The following is a 22,491-nucleotide window of genomic DNA, read 5'->3' on the forward strand; positions in this document are numbered from 1 at the left end:
GCTAGCGAAAAATTTTTACATGGAAATTGTAGATCTCGTCGTCCTCTACAAGAAAGGTCTAATGCAATTTTCCCGTATATCCAACAGTTTGGGAGTTATTGACCAAAAACGAAAATTTGGAAGAAATTGAAGGGGTACCCCTTGGAAAAATCTCGGAAAAATCGAAAATTTTGTTTTGTTGTTTATTATTAGCAATGTTCTTCCGACGTCTGATTTCTTTTTAATTATAGGAAATGCGTTTTTCTAAGGTACATAAACTTTTGGGATTGACTGTATAGCCAATACATTCTTAAAAACGATTAGGTCTCCCGTGTGTCTCGCATGATTGACGTAACAGAAGCTATAACCAAGTTGTAAACCTACAAATGATTATCGTCGGGCGATGAATTACGTGACAGAAAGTGACTGCACATGTTGGGCGTCACAAGTTCTGCAAACTTCCTAATTTAAAACTTATAGAAACTTCTACCTTTTATCACGACTTCACAAATATTTGTTCTAACTTTCGGGACGCTATCAAGCGATAAAGAATGAAATGATAAAAAGCTGATGTGCAGAAATTATCTCTTATCGATCTCCGAGCAGACATTTACGTTTCTCATGATCTACGGTATTAACGAGCTTAAAGAACAGATGTGTTTTCGTGCACCGTCTGGGTACATTCTGCCAAATACATTGTAACTTTCCATTGCCGTAACGCATTGAGTAACACCTATTCCACTGCGATTTAATAAGATTTTTAAGATAACTAAATCATTGATATCAATAAATTTGCATGAATATAGATACTCAACGTGAACGACGGATATGCGAAATTCATAACATTAAAATTATTAGACGTGGAATTATATAACTAGACTAATCACAGAAATAACGCTTTGTAATGTGTATCCCGTTTTCTGGCCGCTCGTCAAAGCGTCAACGCGTCGTCTTATCCCCGTATCGAAATTTCCTTAGACAGGAAGGGTAAAGATAATGATAAATCCGCGCGTTCGCGGTTTGCGTAGGCAGACTGGACGTTAGCTCCAATTAAATTTGGCAGCGAAATTCTGGCACGATTTTAGAATGGCCCACGTAGTCGATTTCACGGCCACCGACGCAATGAGTGACCGATCCCTCAAGATACCAGATCCCTTGCGACATAAACGCCTTAAACTGTTGCAGCCAGATTAATATTCAAGTACAGACTGTTGTTTGTTCTTCGGTCCCTTCATTATTTTCTTTGATCCATTTGCACAATCAAAAAATGAATTTCGGTTTGATGAAATATTAGAATGAAACTTATTGTAAGTGCTGAGTAAATCTAACATCACTTGGTACATTCTGCCAAATTATTATGTTACATGAATTACTGTGTTACTACATGAAACGTTCTGTCAGATAATGTATTAAGCCTCTGCCTAATTAATTCTCTAATTTAACGGAATACACACCTGCAAAGCGGCAAGTGGACAAAGAAGAGCGTCGAGATATTTCTGTTACACCGGGATCATGCAGTTGGTTGTACCAAGATTTACAGAGACGTGAACGTAGCAAAGAGGAAAAGGGAATTCGAGGGTGTATTTCGGTCCCAGCAGCGGCTGGGCCCTCCAGCCTTTTCGTCCCACCGGGTCAGCGAAATTCCTGGCTAAATTTAAGCCCGGCTATAGCTAGATAATTACGATTTTGCGTAAGAGATAGCAGACTCTCGCGTGAAATAACGGATCGACCACGTATACACTCGATTATTCTCGAACCTCGTGCGATCAAGCTTTCGATATCAAATTGAAATTTAACAGATCACCGATACTACCAGAAATGAAATTTCGTTATCTCGCTGAATCGTAATTTAAGTTTCAATCGATTTCGAGTAACGCGCGTCGTTGATCAGCACAGATAATTCTCATTTCGTAATTAGGAGGGGACGTTAAAAGATTTTTCTTTGTAATAGTAGTAGTAACGACGGTTCATCATTATTGTCTGACAAGCTTGTTTAAGATTTGTTGAACGATGCGCTTAATTGTTCCACTGGCTAATTTCATTGGCCGCGTATCAACTCGGCCTCGTCGATTGAGTTCACTGAAACGCGTTCAGATTTCACGTTCGACTTACGAACGAAAGTTTCTCGATTAAAAAGCACTATTTCTATATTTTTTAGTACATTGAATTGTTGACATAACGGTGACATAATGCGAACGTTCAATAAAAGTCTGCTAGTCATTTTACGTAACGATGTTATCGAGATATTACCACAGAAAGTTTTACGTGCCAATCATCACGATTCTCGCTTTGACTCCATTCAATTCGAGTTTGATCGTTTCATCGATATCCTCGTGTAATATCGGAGAGTTCATTTCAGCAACGTCAATGCTATGACAATTCTCATTAAATTTTACTCTTTTATAAAGAGAAAGGGTTTGTATGAAAATTCTCATTTTAATTCTGTACGATAATTGGTCAGACAAAGCCACTACTAGCGATGCTAGGATATATAATACAAGCGTCTTTAAATTCAGAGTGCAGAATTTTTACGATCTATAGAAAAATGCGAAATGTCTCTGAATAAGCGGTATCCAATTAATCGAGACGAAACCGAAGAAACGTGGCGAAAGGAAAACAGAATCGGAATGTTTTCCACGTTTGAGGTGCCAGCCGAATGATCTTGGCACGTCGCGATGTTTTCACGGAAAGCAAGAATATCTGACGTAGTAGGATCGCCAAGATTATGTAATAAACAAGCAAGGTGGCCATCGGCAGTGGTTCTGGCAAGCATCGAAATTATGTGCTCGATCATTCCTGGGACATTGACATTGAGAGCAGAGTTTATAATGGTTGATCGTCGAAAATCAATTATGTATTACGTTCGACTAAAAATTAATCGTGTCATAAAGGGAAGGTTTCAGGTAAAACAAGACGGTTCAGTTTTCTAGTTATTTTTCCCCACGAGAATAGCATCCGATGGGTGTGCGTCAGTGTAGTGGACGACAAATATTTGCCGTACTTGGTACCAGTCACGCGATAAAATTGTCCGCTTCAAGCTAGCTAAATCAACGTTTTACCGCGCTTATTGTGGTATTTAAACTGTCGTTTCTACGACTCCCGGCCCGAGTGGCAATTCTCTCGGTCGGTGCGTGGATCTTCGAGAGCGGTACGAATCCTCGAGTCGAACGATCTATAGATCTCTGTTTGCGTAGCGGTCGCGATATTCTTGAACGGTTGAAAAAGGAAACGGGAGCATCGGGTTTCGGAAAAATCGAATAATGTGTGTTGATTAGTGTTCAATGCGGATATTAATAATTCAAGTAATCGAGACCGGTATAATACTGTTACTGTTTTACGTAATGTCACAGGATCATTGCATCGGGTATTATATTTAGTCGATCGTGAGACTTTGACCAAGGACGTTTTTCAGACCCAGGGTTGGTTAGAATTTTCTCGTCCCGTGTTTGACGAGCAATTAACCGTTTGAAAGTTTGCTGGGCAAACCCTGCGACGCTCGCCAGGAGGTTCAATGGAGAAGATATGAAACAGTTCTCAGGATAAAAATAAGAAGGAAGTAATTTCCCTCCGGCCATTCACGTAACTTTTCTCGTCAACCCTGCCGGCCGGACCAGCTCGAACTCTTACATAATCCTTCTGACGAATCGTTAGAGGTAACTTTCCCAACATTTTTAATAATAACTCCCCGGCGGTATTGTCTCCTTTACTCGATTTCAACCGGAAACGCCCACGGTTCAAACATCACCGATTACCAAGTGCTCCTCGAACGCAGTAATTCCTTGAAACCGATCGATTTTCATGCGTATCGATTACGAGCGGCAATACGTTTCCGCGGTGTACCCGCTATCGGTTGACTTTATACATCGCGACCGTAATATCGACGATTCCGTTTGAAAAAAAACCGAGCCGACCTTGAAAAATTTCAACGCTATCACCTTTAAGCAAGCGAAACCTCTTTAATACATCTTCCGCGATGTGCAGGTAACGTTAAGTCTGCGCAGATGTAGTCGTTAATTATCGACGTTTACTCGTATCGATTTCCTATTATCTATCCTGAAGAACTGAACCTCCAAGAAATGGTGGAATCGCGTGTTCTATAATTAAAGTAAATTGTACGTTTGGTGCATGAAATTAAATTGATGGATTGAAGAAAAGGGATCATTTTGGGCATTCCCATTGGCCCGATAGGGAAGGTAGGTATGTAGGTTTTGTATTGATCTCTGCGTTGAGGCGACCTTTAATATCCCCTCTCCCGGGCTCCCCGACTCGTTGGATAGAACGAGATAGAGTGACGACCGCGGGGTGTCGAGGGGTGTTCCGAACGCGACCTACAACAAGCGCCGACAGGCGCACAGCTGATTTCGTAACGGCCAGCAGGCGACACTCCCGGAGTTCCACCGTTCTCCGGAAACGCTCCGTGACCTATATATCCTGGAGAACCCGGGGAACAAGGAAACGGACTAGCTCTGTGCACGAAGCCCTTGAAAAAAGCGTAGGAGTCATTGAAACTCCTCATAAAAGTAGAATGAGATCGTACAAAGACTAGAAATAATAATTCGAGTCGAAAAACCGATGTTTCATATATGTACTCATCCGATTATTAAAACAGCCGTTAAACTGGTGTTCAAATGAAATTGTATGGAAGAGAATCGCATGATGCGAGCTCCCTGAGACGGGTAATTGAATATGTAAGGGGATTGAGGATGTTGCTCGGAGGTGACGTCATTTTTAAGGTCTCGGGAGACAGGACAATTAAGTAACTGTTCGCAGACAGCCAGGGGGAGAGGGAGATTACGCGTTTTTGCGCGTGTGTCGTGTCAACGTCGACAAACACGACGTCATAATCGGCTGAAGAAGCTCAGGTAGGTATAGTGTATGGCATCCGTTATTTATAGATCGTTACATTTACACTTGTACAGTGTCTGATTAAACGCGTGTAATAAGGTTGGAGATAAACGGTTGTATCATCTATGATCGTTCAAGAATGCCCTCGGCTTAGTTACTCGCGACCGTCTTTCAGATCACTGAACCTACCGGTTGCCCGTTTTTTGCGAGAACCGGTGAAAGAGCCACGTTTCACAGTGGTGATTCATGAGATCGAGAACAGGCGGAGATAGGAGATGAATTACTTTGCTCGACATGGTCAGGTTTGTTAATCAATTATTTCCCCAGTCACGACTCGGATCGTCTATTTAATTCGTCGAGCTCCCAGCAAAAATCGTAGTTGTCCAACTAGCGATTGAATTAAAAAGGCTTGTTTAATCTGTTTCGAAAGCAACCACGAGTAGTTTCCTATTGTGCTAGACGTGGTGGGTAACAATCGGATAGTTATCTTCTTTCTATGTACGTCGGTCCTTTGTTACGAGGACGTTGACTTGAATATGCCGATAGTGTAATTAAACGAGATCGATTATCGATCGGCCACATTGTGCCGCAACGACGATTAGAAAATATATCGGCCATACATTGCTTCCTGTTCGCGAAAATAATTACGACTTCTTTTATACGGTTTCATTACATGCTGGCAAAAGCTCGGTCATAAATACACACATTATAGTAGATTCGACAATAATGTTTCTTACGTCTCGTCCTTACGATTTCGCTTGGTCCGCGTTGGTACCTTCATAAAAATGTTTGCCATAAACAGCCAGCATTTGCTTCCATCCATGTAGGAATGCTAAACCAGATGTTCGAAGGATAGAATCGCGTTCGAGGAGATTGAGAAACACTGCGGTAAAGGGAGCCACGATTTTCGTTTGTTACCAGAGGAATCGGACGAAGGATGATAATTAGGACGAAAAAAATCGAGGTAGCAACCGACGACGAGGTCCTCGTAGAAACAACGGAACGGAGGAACGTGGCTGGACCGCGAACCGTTCCTGGGTGAGGCCGGCGGGGTCAGGAGGGGAGATACACAAAGGAGGGATGCGATTGGCCGAGGCGTAGAGGAGAGGTTCTCTGCTGTCGCGAGGCGAGTTGATTCCGCGCCACTTCGTTTCCGACTCGTGTCTGCGTACGACGTGCCCCGAGGACTAAATCTAGACCGCATCCTTCAACTACTTCTTATCCTCAAAGAGGTAAGTCAAATATTTCCGTACGTCCCGCATAAATCCGCGTTCGCTCCCGCATTGTTCTACAAACATGCCACGAAGATCGTGCCCGATCCACACGATCGGAGATCGAACCTCACCGGTCGTACCACTCTTCGTCTCTTTCGCCGATTGTTAGAATAAAAATTGCATCGTAATTCAACTACGTGTCGTGGATCCCGTTCACTAAACACCTACTGTACAGGATTGGAACCGTATCGTGAAATATGTCAGGAGATCACTTGTCCTGCGTATTTCCCATCGCATACCGAATACCGGTGAACGTTCGAAGATCGTGATCGTTGTGGATTGGCATAATTTATTCTAGCGACCCGGTCGTTTGTACGTAGAATTTTATAAACGATAGGGTCACGTTAAATATTCAAGAAATGAATCAGCGTATGGATGATCACCGGTTATCTCAATGGCATTTCGCGTCCTGCTGCCGTACCGGTTTTTAGGTTAGCATAAGATCGATCAAATGCCGATACCAGCAATTTTTATTTGCGATCTAAACTACGATCTGTGTTTAGAGATTCACTTACACTGACAGTATTAATTAAGTTTTTATGTACTGAGGTGTAAAATCGACGTGTCGTGTTTTTTATATTTTGGATTATACGACATTATCCAATCCAGAAATAAAATCTCTTGGGTCGTTACATCTTCGTACGATTAAAATGGCGGAAGTAACAGTCCCATAATTTACGAGGAAAGTTATTCGACTTAGCCCGCTAATCTATTTCGCTCAGCCAAGCTAATTGCCTGATAATTAGTTTTAAGGTAATAATAAAAAGATTAACAGAGACATTTTTACATCCGCGTGTTAGAGTGATACGGAGATAGTTGCTTCCGTATCATGTGAAATCATTAACCTCCGTTCCATGAGAAATATCATACAATTCTCGACGGAACGTGTCCAATGAGACTCTGTAAAAAAAACATGAGACGACTTCTCTACTCATATTTCAAGGCTACCTGGTATTCTGCTCAACGGAAATTCGGTTGAACGTAGAGTTACACGAAATTATTTAATTCGTCGGGTTTAATGATTTTCAACGACAATGTTTACTATCGTTTTACCTGCTATCGTTATCGATCTGACTTCAGGGGTTTCATTGGTACCGTATTACACGTTCGTGGTTCTTCTTTTCACACGAGACATTCATTTTCTACGGTTATCGATTTCAATAACGCTGAGTAAGATTAACGTACCGGTTTTCAAGTTCCTCTCGACGGATTCCGACGAAATTTTATTTCCTCCTGCATATTTCTCATCACATTAAAATACAACGTTACACAATTTCATGTATCATATTTCCAACAATCCGATGCAAATACGTCATCAATTGAATCGATTGTTCATTAGCATAATAGTTGCCGGTGATTACTGTAACAAATGCGAATCGACCGGCTCAATTTCCGGCGAACAATTTCAGAAAAGATTGAAACGCATTTCCGTTTACGATCATTACGCAATTTACCAGCCATCTCTCTTTCCGAATCGACCTAATCAAAATTCGATCGTATGAGAATGTATCGAATATGTAAATCGCGAGGTACGTTGCATCGGATTTCCTTTGCGCGGGGATACTGTCAAAAGTAAATTGACAGATTACGGTCGGACCGGTGGTACATACAGCCAAACGTGTGGGTGCAGCAAGATTACGTAAGGCCAGGGATGCCCAGTGATTCTCAAATTTCTCCGCAAATTTAAAGCCGACCGTTCAGTTCACTGCGTTTACGAATTCAACGAATCATCTCGAGTATTTCGCGTTCCACAAAAATGCATATTAATCGATAAATACAAAAGTTTGCAATTAAATCGCAAAGAAATATAAAATGAATTTCATTCGTCCAATGATTGATTCGTACCGGTTTACCGTTTTTGAACAGTAAAGGTTAACAATTTCGGAATTGTGGACGTGCGAAGTTGATTTATCACGAGAGAGGAAGACGGAGGCGCGTTATTAGGGAAGAAAAGTGCATCGATGCGTTTCTTAGTAGGAGGCTCGTTAGACCAGAGAAGACCGGAGATTCGTTTGAGCGGCGCGTGCATGCGTTATGGCGTTTGGTAATTCAAAACGGAAATTGATAGTTGGCGGTCTCCCGATCGGGGCTTCGTGTGCAAGAAACGCGTCGTCGTGTTCGTGTCTTGTGGGTCTACGTTCGTTTGCATGCATACACGGAACGCGTGCATACGATTACAGGACCGGAATGCATTGCCTGTCTGCCGGCAATGTTTCTCTCTGATCGATTCTTCGCGACACAACACGTACTTTACTACTTCTACTGCTACCATTCGTCAGATCGCGTGTCAAGTTTATAAATAAAGAATAATAATAATAATAATAATTATTATTATTATTATTCCTGGTCGTTGTTTACTGTGTAAATGCAAACACGAGAACTTTGAACTTTCCTTATTTTAATTAATTAGTTGATAGTTTTGTTTTTTACGTTTATCTACCGGCTTACATCATATGGATATAGCTTGCCGATTAACAGATGGCCTCTATCGATCGCTTGTTATCTCCTCTGACGTGTTGCACTTGTGATATTTAACTCTTTTACCTGGCGATTTCACGGTGAATGAAAATCACAGTCTCCTTTAGATAATCCGATAGAGGAAACCTTTAGCATACTTAGACAAGAAAATTTCAATGAAAATGTTGACGGTATATTTAGATTCAGCCGAATGACGTTGATTTGATAAAATTATCCGAGTTTCCTTCGACTAAAACGAGCCTAATGATTTTCTGAAACGATATCCCTTTTCTTTTAATAGTGTGCACATAGCGTTCGCGTGAATAGAGTGTACCACTTAACCAGGCCGCTGTTAATCACAATAAAGTGCAATCATTTCTGGCGAAGACGAGGTCTTTGAACCCTCGAGAATACTTCCGGAATTTCTCATGTTAATTACAATATTCCCAGTTTAATTTCTACAGTTCAGTGAATTATAGGAGATATCCGGGTTATATTAGATTACTAGAAGTTACAACGAGTAGACAATTCGACGATGAGATCCACATTCACGATTAACCTTGGACAGCGTAAATATTTTAGTCTCTTCTACCAACAGACGAGTCTGTTACAAAGAAAATTTTCTAAAGGTCTACTATAACGCACCCTAATAATTTATGTGGAATTGTATTCTTAGTCTCTCCTTGACATTAACGCGTTTAGTAGTGAGTTCGAAACTTCTGGAAGGCATTACGAACTTTTCAAGAGCTATTGTAATCATCTGAAACCACAAATGATGCTATTATAAGTAATTAAAGTGAAGATCGGAATTAGCAAATGTAGCAGAGTTATTGTTTCGACGATGACGAACGCGTTAGAGGTTGAAATCTCGTGTCTCATAATTGAGGCTAACAATGAAGCTGCACGAGTTTAAAAATACATGTTGGCCAACACTTGTTGGGAGTACTTTGCTTGTTTGTCATCTCCTGTTAGATATTTAGCTCGCGACGGCTTGGTACATACGCATTGCTGCTACAATTAATAGTACGTTGTTGATTCGCGATTTGCAATTTAATCCTTCATAGATCATTAAACACGATTTTTCGATATTATTAAATATGATCTTTAATAACATTCAATTTCTTATTAGAATTCTTTAAGACATTCAGAGTTAATGCGTATTTTATTACGTATACGTAACGACGTATATTTATGATATGTACATTCATTAAGGCAGGGTTTTAGTTATGTATTAATTATTAAATTCTAAGTATCGTAAGGTCTATAGATGAAAAGCGCGGCACGAGCTTGCCGGGTAGTGAATCGACGGGAAAGTAGCTTCTAGTTATACCCAGCAGAGGCCACCACAAACCGGTGTCGGCTCGACGAGCAGCTAATCGATAAAACTGTTTCAAGAAAGATACGCAATGTGAAAAGACTGTAATATCCCTCGCATTGAAATCATTCTTCGGCTCGATAAATTTATAATTTCGAAACAGATCTGAATAGTACTTAATATCGTACATACTTGATCGACTATGCCGGTGATACCATTCGTATAATTCGACGCAATTCCTTGCGTTCATTAACAAAGCTGTGTCAGGAATGATCTCATCCGGTGAATCGCATTCATTTCCTAGTCACTTGCAACTGTTTCCTCTTTTCGTTCTACTCGGATTAGCACGTGCATAAAAATTAGACCGGATTTTTCCCGAACTGGCATTAACGAATGATTCCAGATCTAACAGGATCGACGATTAAGATCACGTTTCGGGAATCAGGTCCATAAGAGGTCCATAATTCAAATTTGCGAATAGAGTCAGGGATGGCTGATTGAAATTGCGTAATATTTGCTGTTAAAATATTTTCGACAAATGTTTGATAGGAGCCTGGCGATAAGATTTAACGCGTACAACCATTTTCGCTTTAAATGAATCCGATATTTACTTTCCGTTGGAAGCCTACCGCGCAGTTCTCATCTCCGAAGTGCAATTACTCATTGTCGGACTCACAACCGTGACGAGCCGTGGTCCTTGAAACCTCGTCTCAAATCGCTTCAGTCGGAGTTGCTTCGATTTCCATCGTTCGATACTCGAAAATAAGTTAGAACGTTAAAATTATTTCCTAGTTTTTGTATGATTCATAAGAAAGAATTCATAAGAAAGAAATTAAATAATTATTCGAGGCAATTTAAATGATCGTTCATACTTCAAAAGGTAGAGTAATTCGTCGTTCTACTTTATTGAAGCTGTGGTATTCACTTGGCTTTACAATACTTGCTTTCAGAGGAACATAGCGTGCACTGATAACGTTTTTTAATAATAGAATAATCTCAGAATCCATGATAATAGCAGCATCAACACGTGTGCTGTAATTAACAGCCATCAGATAATCTATGGATTTGCCTTTCAACTAAGTACAGTAAATATTCGTCTATCCACTGCACATGCAATTCCTGCATTGTACAAGCAGGAATTTACAAACTGGTAATGGAATTAAATCGCATAACGTGTCGTCGTCTGTTTAATTTTGTAATGAAGATATCAAAGATTAGTTGGTGTCTCAAACAATCGTTTAAGGATGTATTGACTATACAGTCAATCCCAAAAGTTTATGCACTTTAGAAACGCATTTTTTAAAAAGAAATCAGATGTCGGAAGAACATTGCTAATAATAAACAACAAAAAAAAATTTTCGATTTTTCCGAGATTTTTCCAAGGGATACCCCTTCAATTTCTTCCAAATTTTCGTTTTTGGCCAATAACTCCCAAACCGTTGGGTCTACGGGAAAATTGCATCAGATCTTTCTTGTAGAGGACGACGAGATCTACAATTTCCATGTAAAAACNCTTTAGCACGTAGCTATTTATTATTAGCATTATTCTTCCGACGTCTGATTTCTTTTTAATTACAGGAAATGCATTTTTCTAAGGTAATATAAACTTTTGGGATTGACTGTATAGCCAATACATCCTTAAACTTGACGCGATAATTGTTAGCAGTAATAAAGTATTTAGCAATTAGTAATTATTAGCAGACACGTCTGTTTTTTACACCTACCGAAGGTCGATCGCGATTTTGCAAACGATCTCGATCCGATCGTCTGGCTCGGAACGAATTTGTATTCCGCACAAATTCAAGTCACAAGTAATGCGGCAATGACGTAACAGGATGTTGCAGCGACGTTCTCTACCGTGCATGATTTTCAAATGACGTGTTGCACAACCCTTTCTCGCCTGTATTATTGGTACAAAAATCAAGTCTTTAACAGAATTATCTTGAAGGATCGTTTTTCGTTCGTGCTGTTATTTTAATAATCGATTATCTAAATTAAATTATATAATATACGAAATTATTTTTTTAAGTGATATAGATTACGATAAGGGGAAGAAAAGAAAATGGAATTGTCGCGAAGTCCGTGTTATCGCTGTTGGATAACGAGATACGGCGTTGCAATCATATTTATCGACGAGACGTACTCGAAACTCAATCCTCGATCGTAATCACTTTTCGTATTGCCACCCTTAGTGGTTCGCTCGTACTCCAGAGATAGCCTCGAGTGTGTCGCGTTACGCCTGATAAAATGCCTCGAAACTTCGTTATACGTGCTCGCTCCAATTACGTAACAAACAGATATGCTCGGAGACGGTTTCACGATTGGAACACAGAATGCTCGTACAACATTCAGTATCGTCTCATTAATTAACATTTAAACGTCTGGCTATTTGCATAAATGCATTGCCGAATATGTAAGCGTTAATTTTTTCAGTTGTCGCCTACGGAGGGTCCTCTGAGGATCGCTTAATTGATGTTCTTGTTAATCAAAAAGATCGGAGCACGATTACAGGGTTCCCCGTGACGATGAAGCCAAAAAGGAAAAGGGAGAAAATTGCGCGTTCCCCGGGGCGTGGATACAAGTGGCCGCGAGTTAGCCAACAAGCCGAAACAATGCAAACAAAGTGTCTACGTTTACCCTAGACCGGCGCGTTGTTCCTGCACCCTCCGCCGGCTTTTTCATCTGCATCGCGGCTTTTCAGCCTAACGCGAAAAACTTGGGAGGGGCAGCCAAGAGGCGAATCGTTACTTTGTCCCGCTTTACCCGATCCCTTATCGTTATAAATTACACCCTTCCTCTTTCTACGCTCGTCCACATGTCGAAAGTCTGTACACTATTTACGTTCACTAGTTACTGTAAGCAGTGGAACTCTCAATGAAATCCTCAGAGGCACTTTGAATCACGATGTAATCTTGATACCGTTGCTAGTATACCTGCGTGCGATGGTAAATCCGTTTCTGTTCGGGACACCGTGCAAAGTTGCGACGCTTACAGCCGAATGAAAGAAAATGATATCTTACGATCGTTCACACCTCCATTATTGCAAGGCCGGGTTGCTCTCGTAGGATAATGATGCATTTACCAGCCGGTAATCTGCATCCCTCTCCGCCCTGTGAAATTGCGTATTCGCTGAGAGACGCAATGGGCGATGATGCACCTTGAATCGGTCCTCTCCTTTCTATGATTGGACCCCACGTCACGATGTGTTTTACTCGCTGTTGGCTTCGATCATGTTCAAACTGCCATCGCAATGGGAACGGTAATGCCCTCGCAAATCGCAGTTTCGAGGATTATTATTTAATCGACGGTGTTTCGTGTCATGGGAAAGGCCAGAAAATCGATACACAATTCCTACAGTTCTTACAATTATTTCTATTTGTTTTACGACTTATCTCTCGGCTGTATTTCTACAACTCGTTGAAGCAATCTCACCGATCTTTGTGCATACAAAACGCGAGCACGAGTTTTCGCGCATACGTAATCCTGGCTCGACGTCTGGCAAGTGGCTACGGGTAGACGTGGAGCCATTTAATTAGGTTCTCCTATTATCGGTTCTCGGTTGCTTTGTTCACCGCGCGTACATAGATATACATAATGTACCGAAGTATGTAATCCGAGATACTGCTACATATCTGGTATACGATGAATCGGTATTGAGGTTCGCGAAATAGCAGTTTTTTAACGCATGCACGGAGATACGGTTTTATTTGAGAATAAATGACAACGGATTCGTGTTGATCATAATTGCTGGTTATTGATTTTGCCCGCGGCTGTTTCCACGTCCGTTCTCAATTTCGTTAAAATATTCTTTTTATGAGTACGATAAGCTTCGAATAGGTCCAGAATTTCTTGATACACCGGTTCTACGGGGTTTTCTGATTTCTGTTAGAAAGTGGCCTCTAAGGACTTTACGTAATATACAATTATCCAGTTGCACGAACTGAACGAGAGTCAAATCCGGGGTATCTAGCTAACGTGAATCAGCCGCGAAGCGATGGTCGGGTGGGAATGAGACGTTGCATTAAATGTCGTAAAGGACTTTAAAACAGCGACGATTCAACTCTGACACTTGGGCTCGGGGCCACGGCCACGTCTGTGAGATTAGTATGCGTGCAGCAAGCAGGAACTATTGCACGCGTATGCGTGATTTTCCACGCGTACGTAACACGGAGGCTGCAGGCTGGTGTGGGTGTAGGTGCGTGCTATCGACCGGGTATCCTTCTGTGCTGGACGCCGGTGTGCCCCACCCTGAAACGAGCGACGGAGAGAGCGATATATCGCGAGAGAGATAGTAAGCTCCGCGAGTAGTGCGTGGGAGAGGAAGGTTCGCGACGAGAGATGCACCGGATCCGAGGAAAAGGGACGGAAGAACACCGTAGAACCGGGGAAAAACAAAGATGGCTTTGGGAGAGGAAAATAAGAGCGACGAGCGAATCCTGCGAGGGAAAGCGCGGCGAAAATCCGGAGACAGAGCGAGACGGGGAAAGTCGATGAAAGATGGTAAAGGAGGGAAGTAATGACAGAGTGACAGGAGTAAAAAGAGAGACAAACGGAAGATTCGTATGAAGATAAAGAAAGAAAGGGATAGGGAGTCGCGGCGGGAAAGGGACAGACGATTTTGGTGAGAGGAGGACGGTGAAATCGGCGAAGAGAAGGGGCGGCAGCGAGCGGGACAGACAAGGACGGGGCGGGACAGAGAGAGAGATCACGGCACGCAGAAATGCCTCCTGCTTAGTGATAGCGTAGAGACTGTAGTGTTCACATCACACGCGACACACCGTGTCATTTTTCGCACGTTTCAACGCGCGCCGCAGGAAAGAAAACCATTCGGCCTCTCGCGACACGGCATAATTGGTCGGACGTTACGGCACGCGTGCAGTACGCGTTTGTAGATAGAAGGGCGCGAGCGCGACCTGATACAGGGGATAAAGCGAAGGATAGCCCGGTGGAAGGTTCCGTGAGATAAAGCCGGCAAAAGAGGAACAACGCTATCCTGAATTTCTTACCAAGGAACGAACGCGTACAATTCGACGACTGTGAACAAACTTTTTGACAGTGCTTTTTTTCTACGAGTTTTCTAATACTCTTCCCTACTTTTGAGACGGTGAGTAAAAACGCATATTGATGACTTGCAACGCGAACGATTTCCTTGATTTATGAATACGATACCACAAATATAAGATTGTGATTGTTTCACCGGTGCGTGCTGTAAGTCATCAATGCGTAGGTTGCACTGGCTGATGCTTCGTACTGGATCTACTCTGTCTTCTTTCAACTTCCGCGTTTGTTTCATTTGACTTTTGAACCGGTTGTTACGGGAACTTTGTTGTACCGTGCGCTCTATATCGATTGACGGCAGCCAGGGTTCCCCGGGACACGTAGTTCGCTTTCATTTTCACCCGCGACTAGGAAAGACAGTAATAATATAGTGCGTGACGCATTGATCGCGATTGCTGCTCGCGAACGGCGCCCCTTGGCCGGCCTCTCTCGTTCTCCATCGATTCCCGAACCGTTTCTCGTCTATCAGCGCTCGATTTTATCAAACGTGACAAACCTGGATAATCAATTATCCAATCGGCACGCAGTACGATTCTATCCCTTTGATCTGTCAAGGTAGTCAGCCAGTGCGACCGAAACTGCACCGTTCACGGACAGTCAGAGAATTAAAAGGTCCATCAACGGAATAATTAATTAGACTTCAGTGTTCTCTGACTGAATTAAAAATAAGAGGAAAGACCCTGTATTAGACCGTTCTCATCGTTATCAGGCAGTTTATTTGCACGAAAGGAAGCAATTTTAAAACGAGAATCCCCCGGAGAAAGGGGACGACGAGCAGGAACAAGTTTTACTCGTCGACTGGGGTGACTACCCCCAAGGACAACAGGAAGTGATAATACACGCTGCGTGCAGCGTGGTGTGCTCGGGAACACGCGTTCGTTTTCCGTCCATCTTGCCTCGCCGAGGAGAGGTGTGCCCCGCCGCCCACACCCTCTTGTTTCACCCCCGGAGTCGAACTTCCGGTCTCTCGAAGAATCCTCCTCGAGATCGCGTCGGGGCAGGAGTACCCAGTGAAGAGGTGAAGTTCGATTATCGAGAAGGTGAACACGCGCTCGGGGTTTTACCGATCTCTCTCGTACTCTCGCTCGCTGTCTCTCTCGCCGGGGCGTCGTCATGGGCGGATGTACCTCGAAGGATACCACGTCGACCGACGAGTATGTATAAATAAATTAAGACGTGTCGAGAATTATTTTCGCGTCATAAATTATCCATTGATAAATTATATGATAACAATGATCAATGCAATTGTTTCTGGGCCAATGGCGTTTATCGTGTCTTCGAATTCTTAAGGGGTGGTTTATGGTATGGTAAAGTGTACACGCTGGTTCAGGAGTTCGTAGGTGACGTCACTTGGCTCGGTGCCCGCCTAGTGACGTAGGAGTACGTCGGATCAGACATTCATGGAATTCGCAATTGATGCACAGGAGACTCGTTGCGTGAGTCATTCAGGATCCTGTGACTGTTCTCTAATTAACGCGCATTGTTAATTGAATGGTTGCACACCGACGAATCGATGTATTTAATCGAACAGCGATTCTTATTCGGATATAAAGTATAATCATTTAGGCGAGCTAGCGAAACTCCTATCAGGATCGTTAAATCTTGCTCGCGAGTCACCCGGAACTTCGTTATCCGGCAAGTTTCTCACACTTCAAGTATCGAGCCATCGGCTGAGTTTACGTCCCGCGGAGTTTGACGCGGGGCCGAGGATCCCTCTTGAATGAAACTTTTAGTGTCTATTATCGGAGAGAATCGCTTCATTAGTCGAGTGGAAATTAATTAGAAACTGTTCTTCCAATCCGAGTAACCGCGCGAATCCTTTTTCGGCTCGGACCGAAGAACCTGTTTTTATTATTCGATATCCGTTCGAAATTTCTTTTCACGAGCCACACTATCGAACACGTATTGTAGTTTTGAATGTTCTCTTAAGTTCTTTATAAAGGAGCTTCGGTCGAGTGTAGTCGACGTTTATAGTGGCTAGGGACCGTGCCCCCTTCGACTCGTACAAAAGGGTTAACCCTCTGCCCTTACGCAGGGGCGTGGACGGGAAACAGGTCGACTGAAAAATTTTATTTGCATTTCGCACGATATATTATTGAGGCATGTGTTCACTTGGCCTCCCTCGTTATTGTTTCGACTCGTTGGAAAATATCTTGCAATGACTCAGTCTTTTTCTTTTATATTAAATTAATCTTAATCGGTTTAATCAGTCTGTAGCATAAGTACACTAATTTTTTAAGGAATCATGAGATACTCGTCATTCGCAATGTTATTCGATACGATAATTAAGATTATAGATAGTGTGAAAAGTACACGTCACTCGCAGTGGTACATGAGAATGACTCAAGAGACTTGTTAGATAAACAGTGTACAATAACAGGCTATGAATCATCCGTAGGAAAAGTTAGGAAAATCTCTCGATTCGCTTTGTAATAATAAGAAACTATTGCACACCGAGAATCACACGTGACGACCAGAGCACCATGTGTATATCACTGTTCGATGTCGTCTTAGAATGTAAAAGAAGTTTCGTCTGAGAATCTGTTTCCACGTAGCGAGGGAAAGCACTGTAGAGAAGCTAATGGGATACGCGATGAGCTCGCGTGATCCTGACCGACGTCGACTGACATCGTTGCGATTGGTACCAGCCTGACTGACTACTTCTTCCTCATCGCGCACGTTTTATGAGAGGATCGGATTAACTGTTCGTGTCTTATAAGTAACCGATGATCGAGGCATAATCGGCGACAATGGGCGTGTGCTCGAGCATGTGCGAGTCGGTGGACGTAGTCGAGTCGTCGGGCGAAACGAACGTCGAGGACGAGTACGTATTCGTCGTCACGCACGGTCGTCGGGTCGAAGCCAACGATTCTACCACCGAATTTCGCTCGAACTTTGTCTTCATTTCACTTCAACCAGACGTATAATATTCCCTATTAATATTTCTATTTTTTGTGTAAATAATTACTTTGATCTTTTATAATGGAGTTCTTCGATAAAGGAAATGATAAAAAGGAAGGCGAATAAATAACTCGTTGGAAGTTCGAGCGAAATTGTTTTGAGAAACGCACAATTATCACTAAGTGTCGTCCAAAATAATTTTCAAAGGGGCACTGATAAAAATTTGATAATATGCAATCCCGTCTTGCGTCACGCATAATTAATTGAGGAATTTCTGCGATGCGTAGATTTCCCATCGGTCTTATACGTGTCTATATAGTTTCAATATCTTCCTGCTATAATGAACTGCTCTTTCGTAACTGCGTTCACGTTGAGAGGTGAACGACGTCCTTTAACCCGTCCGTCGAATGCCAGTAATGATGAATCCTTTCGAAAAGTGTATAAGGGTTTGCGAGGGGACCGGGGCTCATGGAATTGTCGATGTTGGGCACGTTTAAGATTCTCAAAGGCCTCTCATCATCGAAGAATGGTTTCGCGCGACCTTTGGCCCGATTCCTCGATCATTGTGTCAGTCGACAGACCGTCAGACCGTTCGGAACGTGAGTAACGCAAGGGTTCGATAGATTTTTATCATTTCCGTTAATTGGTAGACGTTCCATTCCCCGTTGCCAATAATTATACATAGAGGAAGTTTTAATTAGCCTCATGTTTGGGAATGTTTAAAAAATCTGTAATTATCTAACTGCGATTCCCAGTAATTGTTATGCGAAGCGTGTATGGGAAGTTTATCGAAGCGTTATCGGTTGTTTTTTATGATTGCCAAGGCACGAGAGGGTTGCATAAGGGTGAGGGTGATTACGCGAAAGTTTTCTAGGGCATGCACTGAATTTTTCGAACGAGATGCAATCGGCTGAAAGCTGATACGATGTTAATCAAATCTGTACTACGTGCATATCGCACTGCGATTTTGTCAGTTATCGTCGACGGAAAATTTTTGGTTTTATACGTCCTCGCCTGAAAACAATTTTTAATACGATGTATGTTGTCTTGATATTGTATCCATGCACGAGGTTTCTAAAAAAATCTCGCAATGTATTCCATCGCGATAACAAATCGTATCGCAGATGATCTTGTGCAAACAATCATGTAATTTTCGCGATAATGCCTTGATAGGGAAGTCGAGAACATTATTAGCAGATTTCTTTTACACATCTGCATCGCACCTCACTGTTAATAGATGAGAGCTAATTCAAATGTTAAAGTATTTATCTGTGTTAAATAGTACGACAGCGGTTTGCATTTATTTAATCGTCGTGCGATCCTCTTATTATTTTTCAGAAAGAAAAGTTCCGAGAACATGGTCGACCAAGCAGTTTTGGATAAACTGGAGGCTGGCTTTGCCAAAGTGTCCTCCTCCGACAGCAAGTCCTTGCTGAAGAAGTATCTGACCAAGGAGGTCTTCGATCAGCTGAAGACAAAGAAGACTTCCTTCGGCTCCACACTGCTCGATGTGATCCAGTCCGGTGTTGAGAACCTGGACTCCGGCGTCGGTATCTACGCCCCGGACGCCGAGTCCTACACAGTTTTTGCTGACCTCTTCGATCCGATCATCGAGGATTACCACGGTGGCTTCAAGAAGACGGACAAGCATCCGCCGAAAGACTTTGGAGACGTCGACACGCTCGGAAATCTTGACCCAGCTGTTAGTACAAGAAACACTGTGAATCCTAGTCGCTGATCTTCTCGAGAAAATATAATTTGCTGCTCTTCCAGAGTGAATTCATCGTTTCCACCCGTGTGAGATGCGGTCGCTCGTTGGATGGCTACCCGTTCAACCCATGCTTGACCGAGGCTCAGTACAAGGAGATGGAGGAGAAGGTCTCCAGCACGCTGTCTGGTCTCGAGGGTGAACTGAAGGGAACCTTCTATCCCCTGACCGGCATGAGCAAAGAGGTCCAGCAAAAGTTGATCGACGATCACTTCCTCTTCAAGGAGGGTGACCGCTTCTTGCAAGCTGCCAACGCTTGCCGCTTCTGGCCCACCGGTCGTGGTATCTTCCACAACGACGCTAAGACCTTCCTGGTCTGGTGCAACGAGGAGGATCATCTCCGTATCATCTCCATGCAAATGGGCGGCGATCTTGGACAGGTAAATAACTTGCACACGCATATCCCGGATGTAAGTATTCCAAAAACGAATGATCAATGTCCGTCAGGTGTATCGCCGTCTGGTGGGTGCCGTGAACGAGATCGAGAAACGGCTTCCGTTCTCTCATCACGACCGTCTCGGTTTCCTGACCTTCTGCCCGACCAACCTGGGCACTACGGTCCGTGCTTCGGTGCACATCAAGCTGCCCAAGCTGGCCGCGAACAGGGCGAAGCTCGAGGAGATCGCAGGAAAGTTCAACCTCCAGGTCCGTGGAACCCGCGGCGAGCACACCGAGGCCGAGGGCGGTATCTACGATATCTCCAACAAACGGCGCCTCGGCCTGACCGAGTACCAGGCTGTGAAGGAGATGCACGATGGAATCGCCGAGCTGATCAAACTCGAGAAGGAACTTTAAAAAATACGAAGCAACATGCGATCAATTCCCTCTTTTATTTGCCCTTTAGATGTTCTTGATACATCGAGGATCCCTCCTTATGGATAGAGAAAACAATTCTTTGATCTTCACATTGTTCTCCGCCGAGACGAAAGAGAAGCGGGTTTGCAAAAAATGATTTACGTTTGAAACGTGTCGTCTGTTCGCTCTACTTCGAACGGGAGAAGATAAAAAAAAAATGTATTCCAAACGAGAAAGAGAAGAAGAAAATGAAACGATTTCTAAAAGACAATGGGGCATTTCTTGATCCACAGGTTTTTGTAACGTGGAATAAACTAAAGAGAGGGGAGAACTATTCTGTCTCCCAATTTTTAGGTAGGCGTTCATCGGTCCTCGATGTGCTGAGACCTCTTTTCACGCAGCTACGAGCGCGTTCTTAGAGTTCCAAATAGAGGCGACGTATGAGCACCGTTCGTGGTGAAACGAATTCTAGAGAAGTCCTAGTTCGCCTAGTCGAGATCTAGAGATCGGATCGCGTAGATATCCTCAGTTACGAGTAATGTCTGGGATTCTTATCGTGAACGGTCAGCTTTGCGCGTCTCCACGCTCCTGGCCCCTTCTACACACCTGTTACGGTTACTATTACTACTACTATTATTATTATTAATTATTATTATTATCGTTATTATTATTATTGTTCTCTTATATTGACTGAAGTTCCTTTCTATCGATCCATATGAACAAAACGAAAAAAACAGGAGAAAGATACGCATTACTATTTTCAGCAGTATTTTTATTTTCGTCTCAACCACTATCCGTTCTTTCTTTTTCTAAAAACATGTAATATCCAACATGTAGCAAAAAATACACGCAGTATTCTTTCATTTCCTCTATTTCATTCGTTTCGTCTCAGACCTTGTTTCATTCCCTCGCCGTCACTGTTTGCCCAGAGTATTCGTACCCGCAAACTTATTAAATGAAAAAGAATTCCTCAATGTTCGTAACGAGGTTTTAAAAAGACAAAAACTACTATCCATCTATGAAAGTATCGTTCCGTGTGAAGTTAGTCGTTGATCGAACAGGTCGTTAGATCAGAATTCGCGAAACGGTCAGTTAGACTCGGATTTTTGTACGGTGTAAAACGCGAGAAGCCGATTTCGGTAATTTCTGTTCCCGTCGCGCCAGAGGGAATCAAAATCGTTTAACTGAAGTGCAAGGGATCGATGTGTGCCGATTTGGAAGAGAGAGTAAGCAGTTTTCCGAGTTATTAGTACAAAGCGTCTGCGAAATTCCGTAGGGGTCCGTTAAACTTTGTAATCACCTATCTGAACTGCCATTGATTGAACATTCTCGACAAACTCTTCTTGAAATAATATTAAGAAACAGACCGAGGTTCCTTGTTTTACGAAAAAGAAAGAATTCATATTCGATACTTTCAATTTTTACAAAAATTATCATCGGTTTCACGAAATTTAAGTTACTTTTGGTGAGAAACGATGTATCGCTCTTCCCGCGAAAATGATCCCTTGAACATGGCCGCGGTGATCGAGTCAAATCCCACCATTTTTAAGCGCGCAACTCCGGTCCTTAACGTATTAAAAAAAAGTGCGAGTCCAATGTCTGTAGGATCGCGGCGCGTGTACTAAAGGATGTTAAACGCGTGTGGCTTTTTTTTATTCTCGTCTTTTTCGTGACCGAGAACATCTGCGACGGATATAACGCATGTTAAGTGAGCTGCAGCTGAGGCGGTAACAGTTTCTCGATAAGATGTACGAAGATGTGAAGTTCAAGATCCAAATAAAAGGACATACGTACGATGCTCCATTTTCCTTACCTGCTCCGCTGTTTCCGAGTCATCCCTTTCCATAGGACTAATAACGAGGTCAGTGGTAGATTAATCACATTCTTTTATTAGAAATCATTTTTATTACATCCCGAGAAAAATCCACGGAAACATGAGAACATCTATCGACATAATGTACAATATAAATCGCGTTTACAAAAATCTGAATATACTACTTCACGATATAATCTGTTAAAGTATGTAGACCGGGCGCTCGTAACACAAAAAATGGAACAATTTTTTACAGTCTGCCATTGATAGGGGAAATATTTACAGC

At 42.6% G+C, this 22,491-nt stretch overlaps 1 protein-coding gene and 1 long non-coding RNA gene across 3 annotated transcripts; both read left to right on the plus strand.

Moving 5' to 3' along the window:
• The first annotated feature begins 2,896 nt into the window (after positions 1-2,896).
• On the plus strand, positions 2,897-5,739 carry LOC113465021 (uncharacterized). The gene is made up of 5 exons (XR_003389859.1): positions 2,897-3,632; positions 3,961-4,172; positions 4,257-4,841; positions 5,000-5,126; positions 5,652-5,739. It is a non-coding gene; the product is annotated as an uncharacterized LOC113465021 (long non-coding RNA).
• Positions 5,740-5,940: 201 nt separating this feature from the next.
• On the plus strand, positions 5,941-21,264 carry Argk1 (Arginine kinase 1). Of its 2 annotated transcripts, XM_018034017.2 has the most exons (4): positions 5,941-6,056; positions 19,168-19,531; positions 19,603-19,977; positions 20,045-20,392. In XM_018034017.2, exons 2-4 carry the CDS (start codon positions 19,187-19,189, stop codon positions 20,390-20,392), a joined length of 1,068 nt encoding a protein of 355 aa, XP_017889506.1. In that variant the 5' UTR covers positions 5,941-6,056; positions 19,168-19,186. The 2 variants fall into 2 exon arrangements, with proteins under 2 accessions (XP_017889506.1, XP_017889505.1); XM_018034016.2 differs by lacking the exon at positions 5,941-6,056 and having other exon boundaries at positions 20,045-21,264.
• The last annotated feature ends 1,227 nt before the right edge of the window (positions 21,265-22,491 follow it).

Source organism: Ceratina calcarata, unplaced genomic scaffold (genome assembly GCF_001652005.2).
Source record: "Ceratina calcarata isolate Rehan_Ccalc_2016 unplaced genomic scaffold, ASM165200v1 scaffold78.2, whole genome shotgun sequence".
Taxonomy (NCBI): Eukaryota; Metazoa; Arthropoda; class Insecta; order Hymenoptera; family Apidae; genus Ceratina; species Ceratina calcarata.

Coding starts and splice junctions, on each gene's coding strand:
- Argk1 (XM_018034017.2), top strand. CDS start 19,187: ATGGTCGACCAAGCAGTTTTGGATAAACTGGAGGCTGGCTTTGCCAAA. Junction 19,532..19,602: donor TCGGAAATCTTGACCCAGCT/GTTAGTACAAGA, acceptor CTGCTCTTCCAG/AGTGAATTCATCGTTTCCAC. Junction 19,978..20,044: donor TGGGCGGCGATCTTGGACAG/GTAAATAACTTG, acceptor AATGTCCGTCAG/GTGTATCGCCGTCTGGTGGG.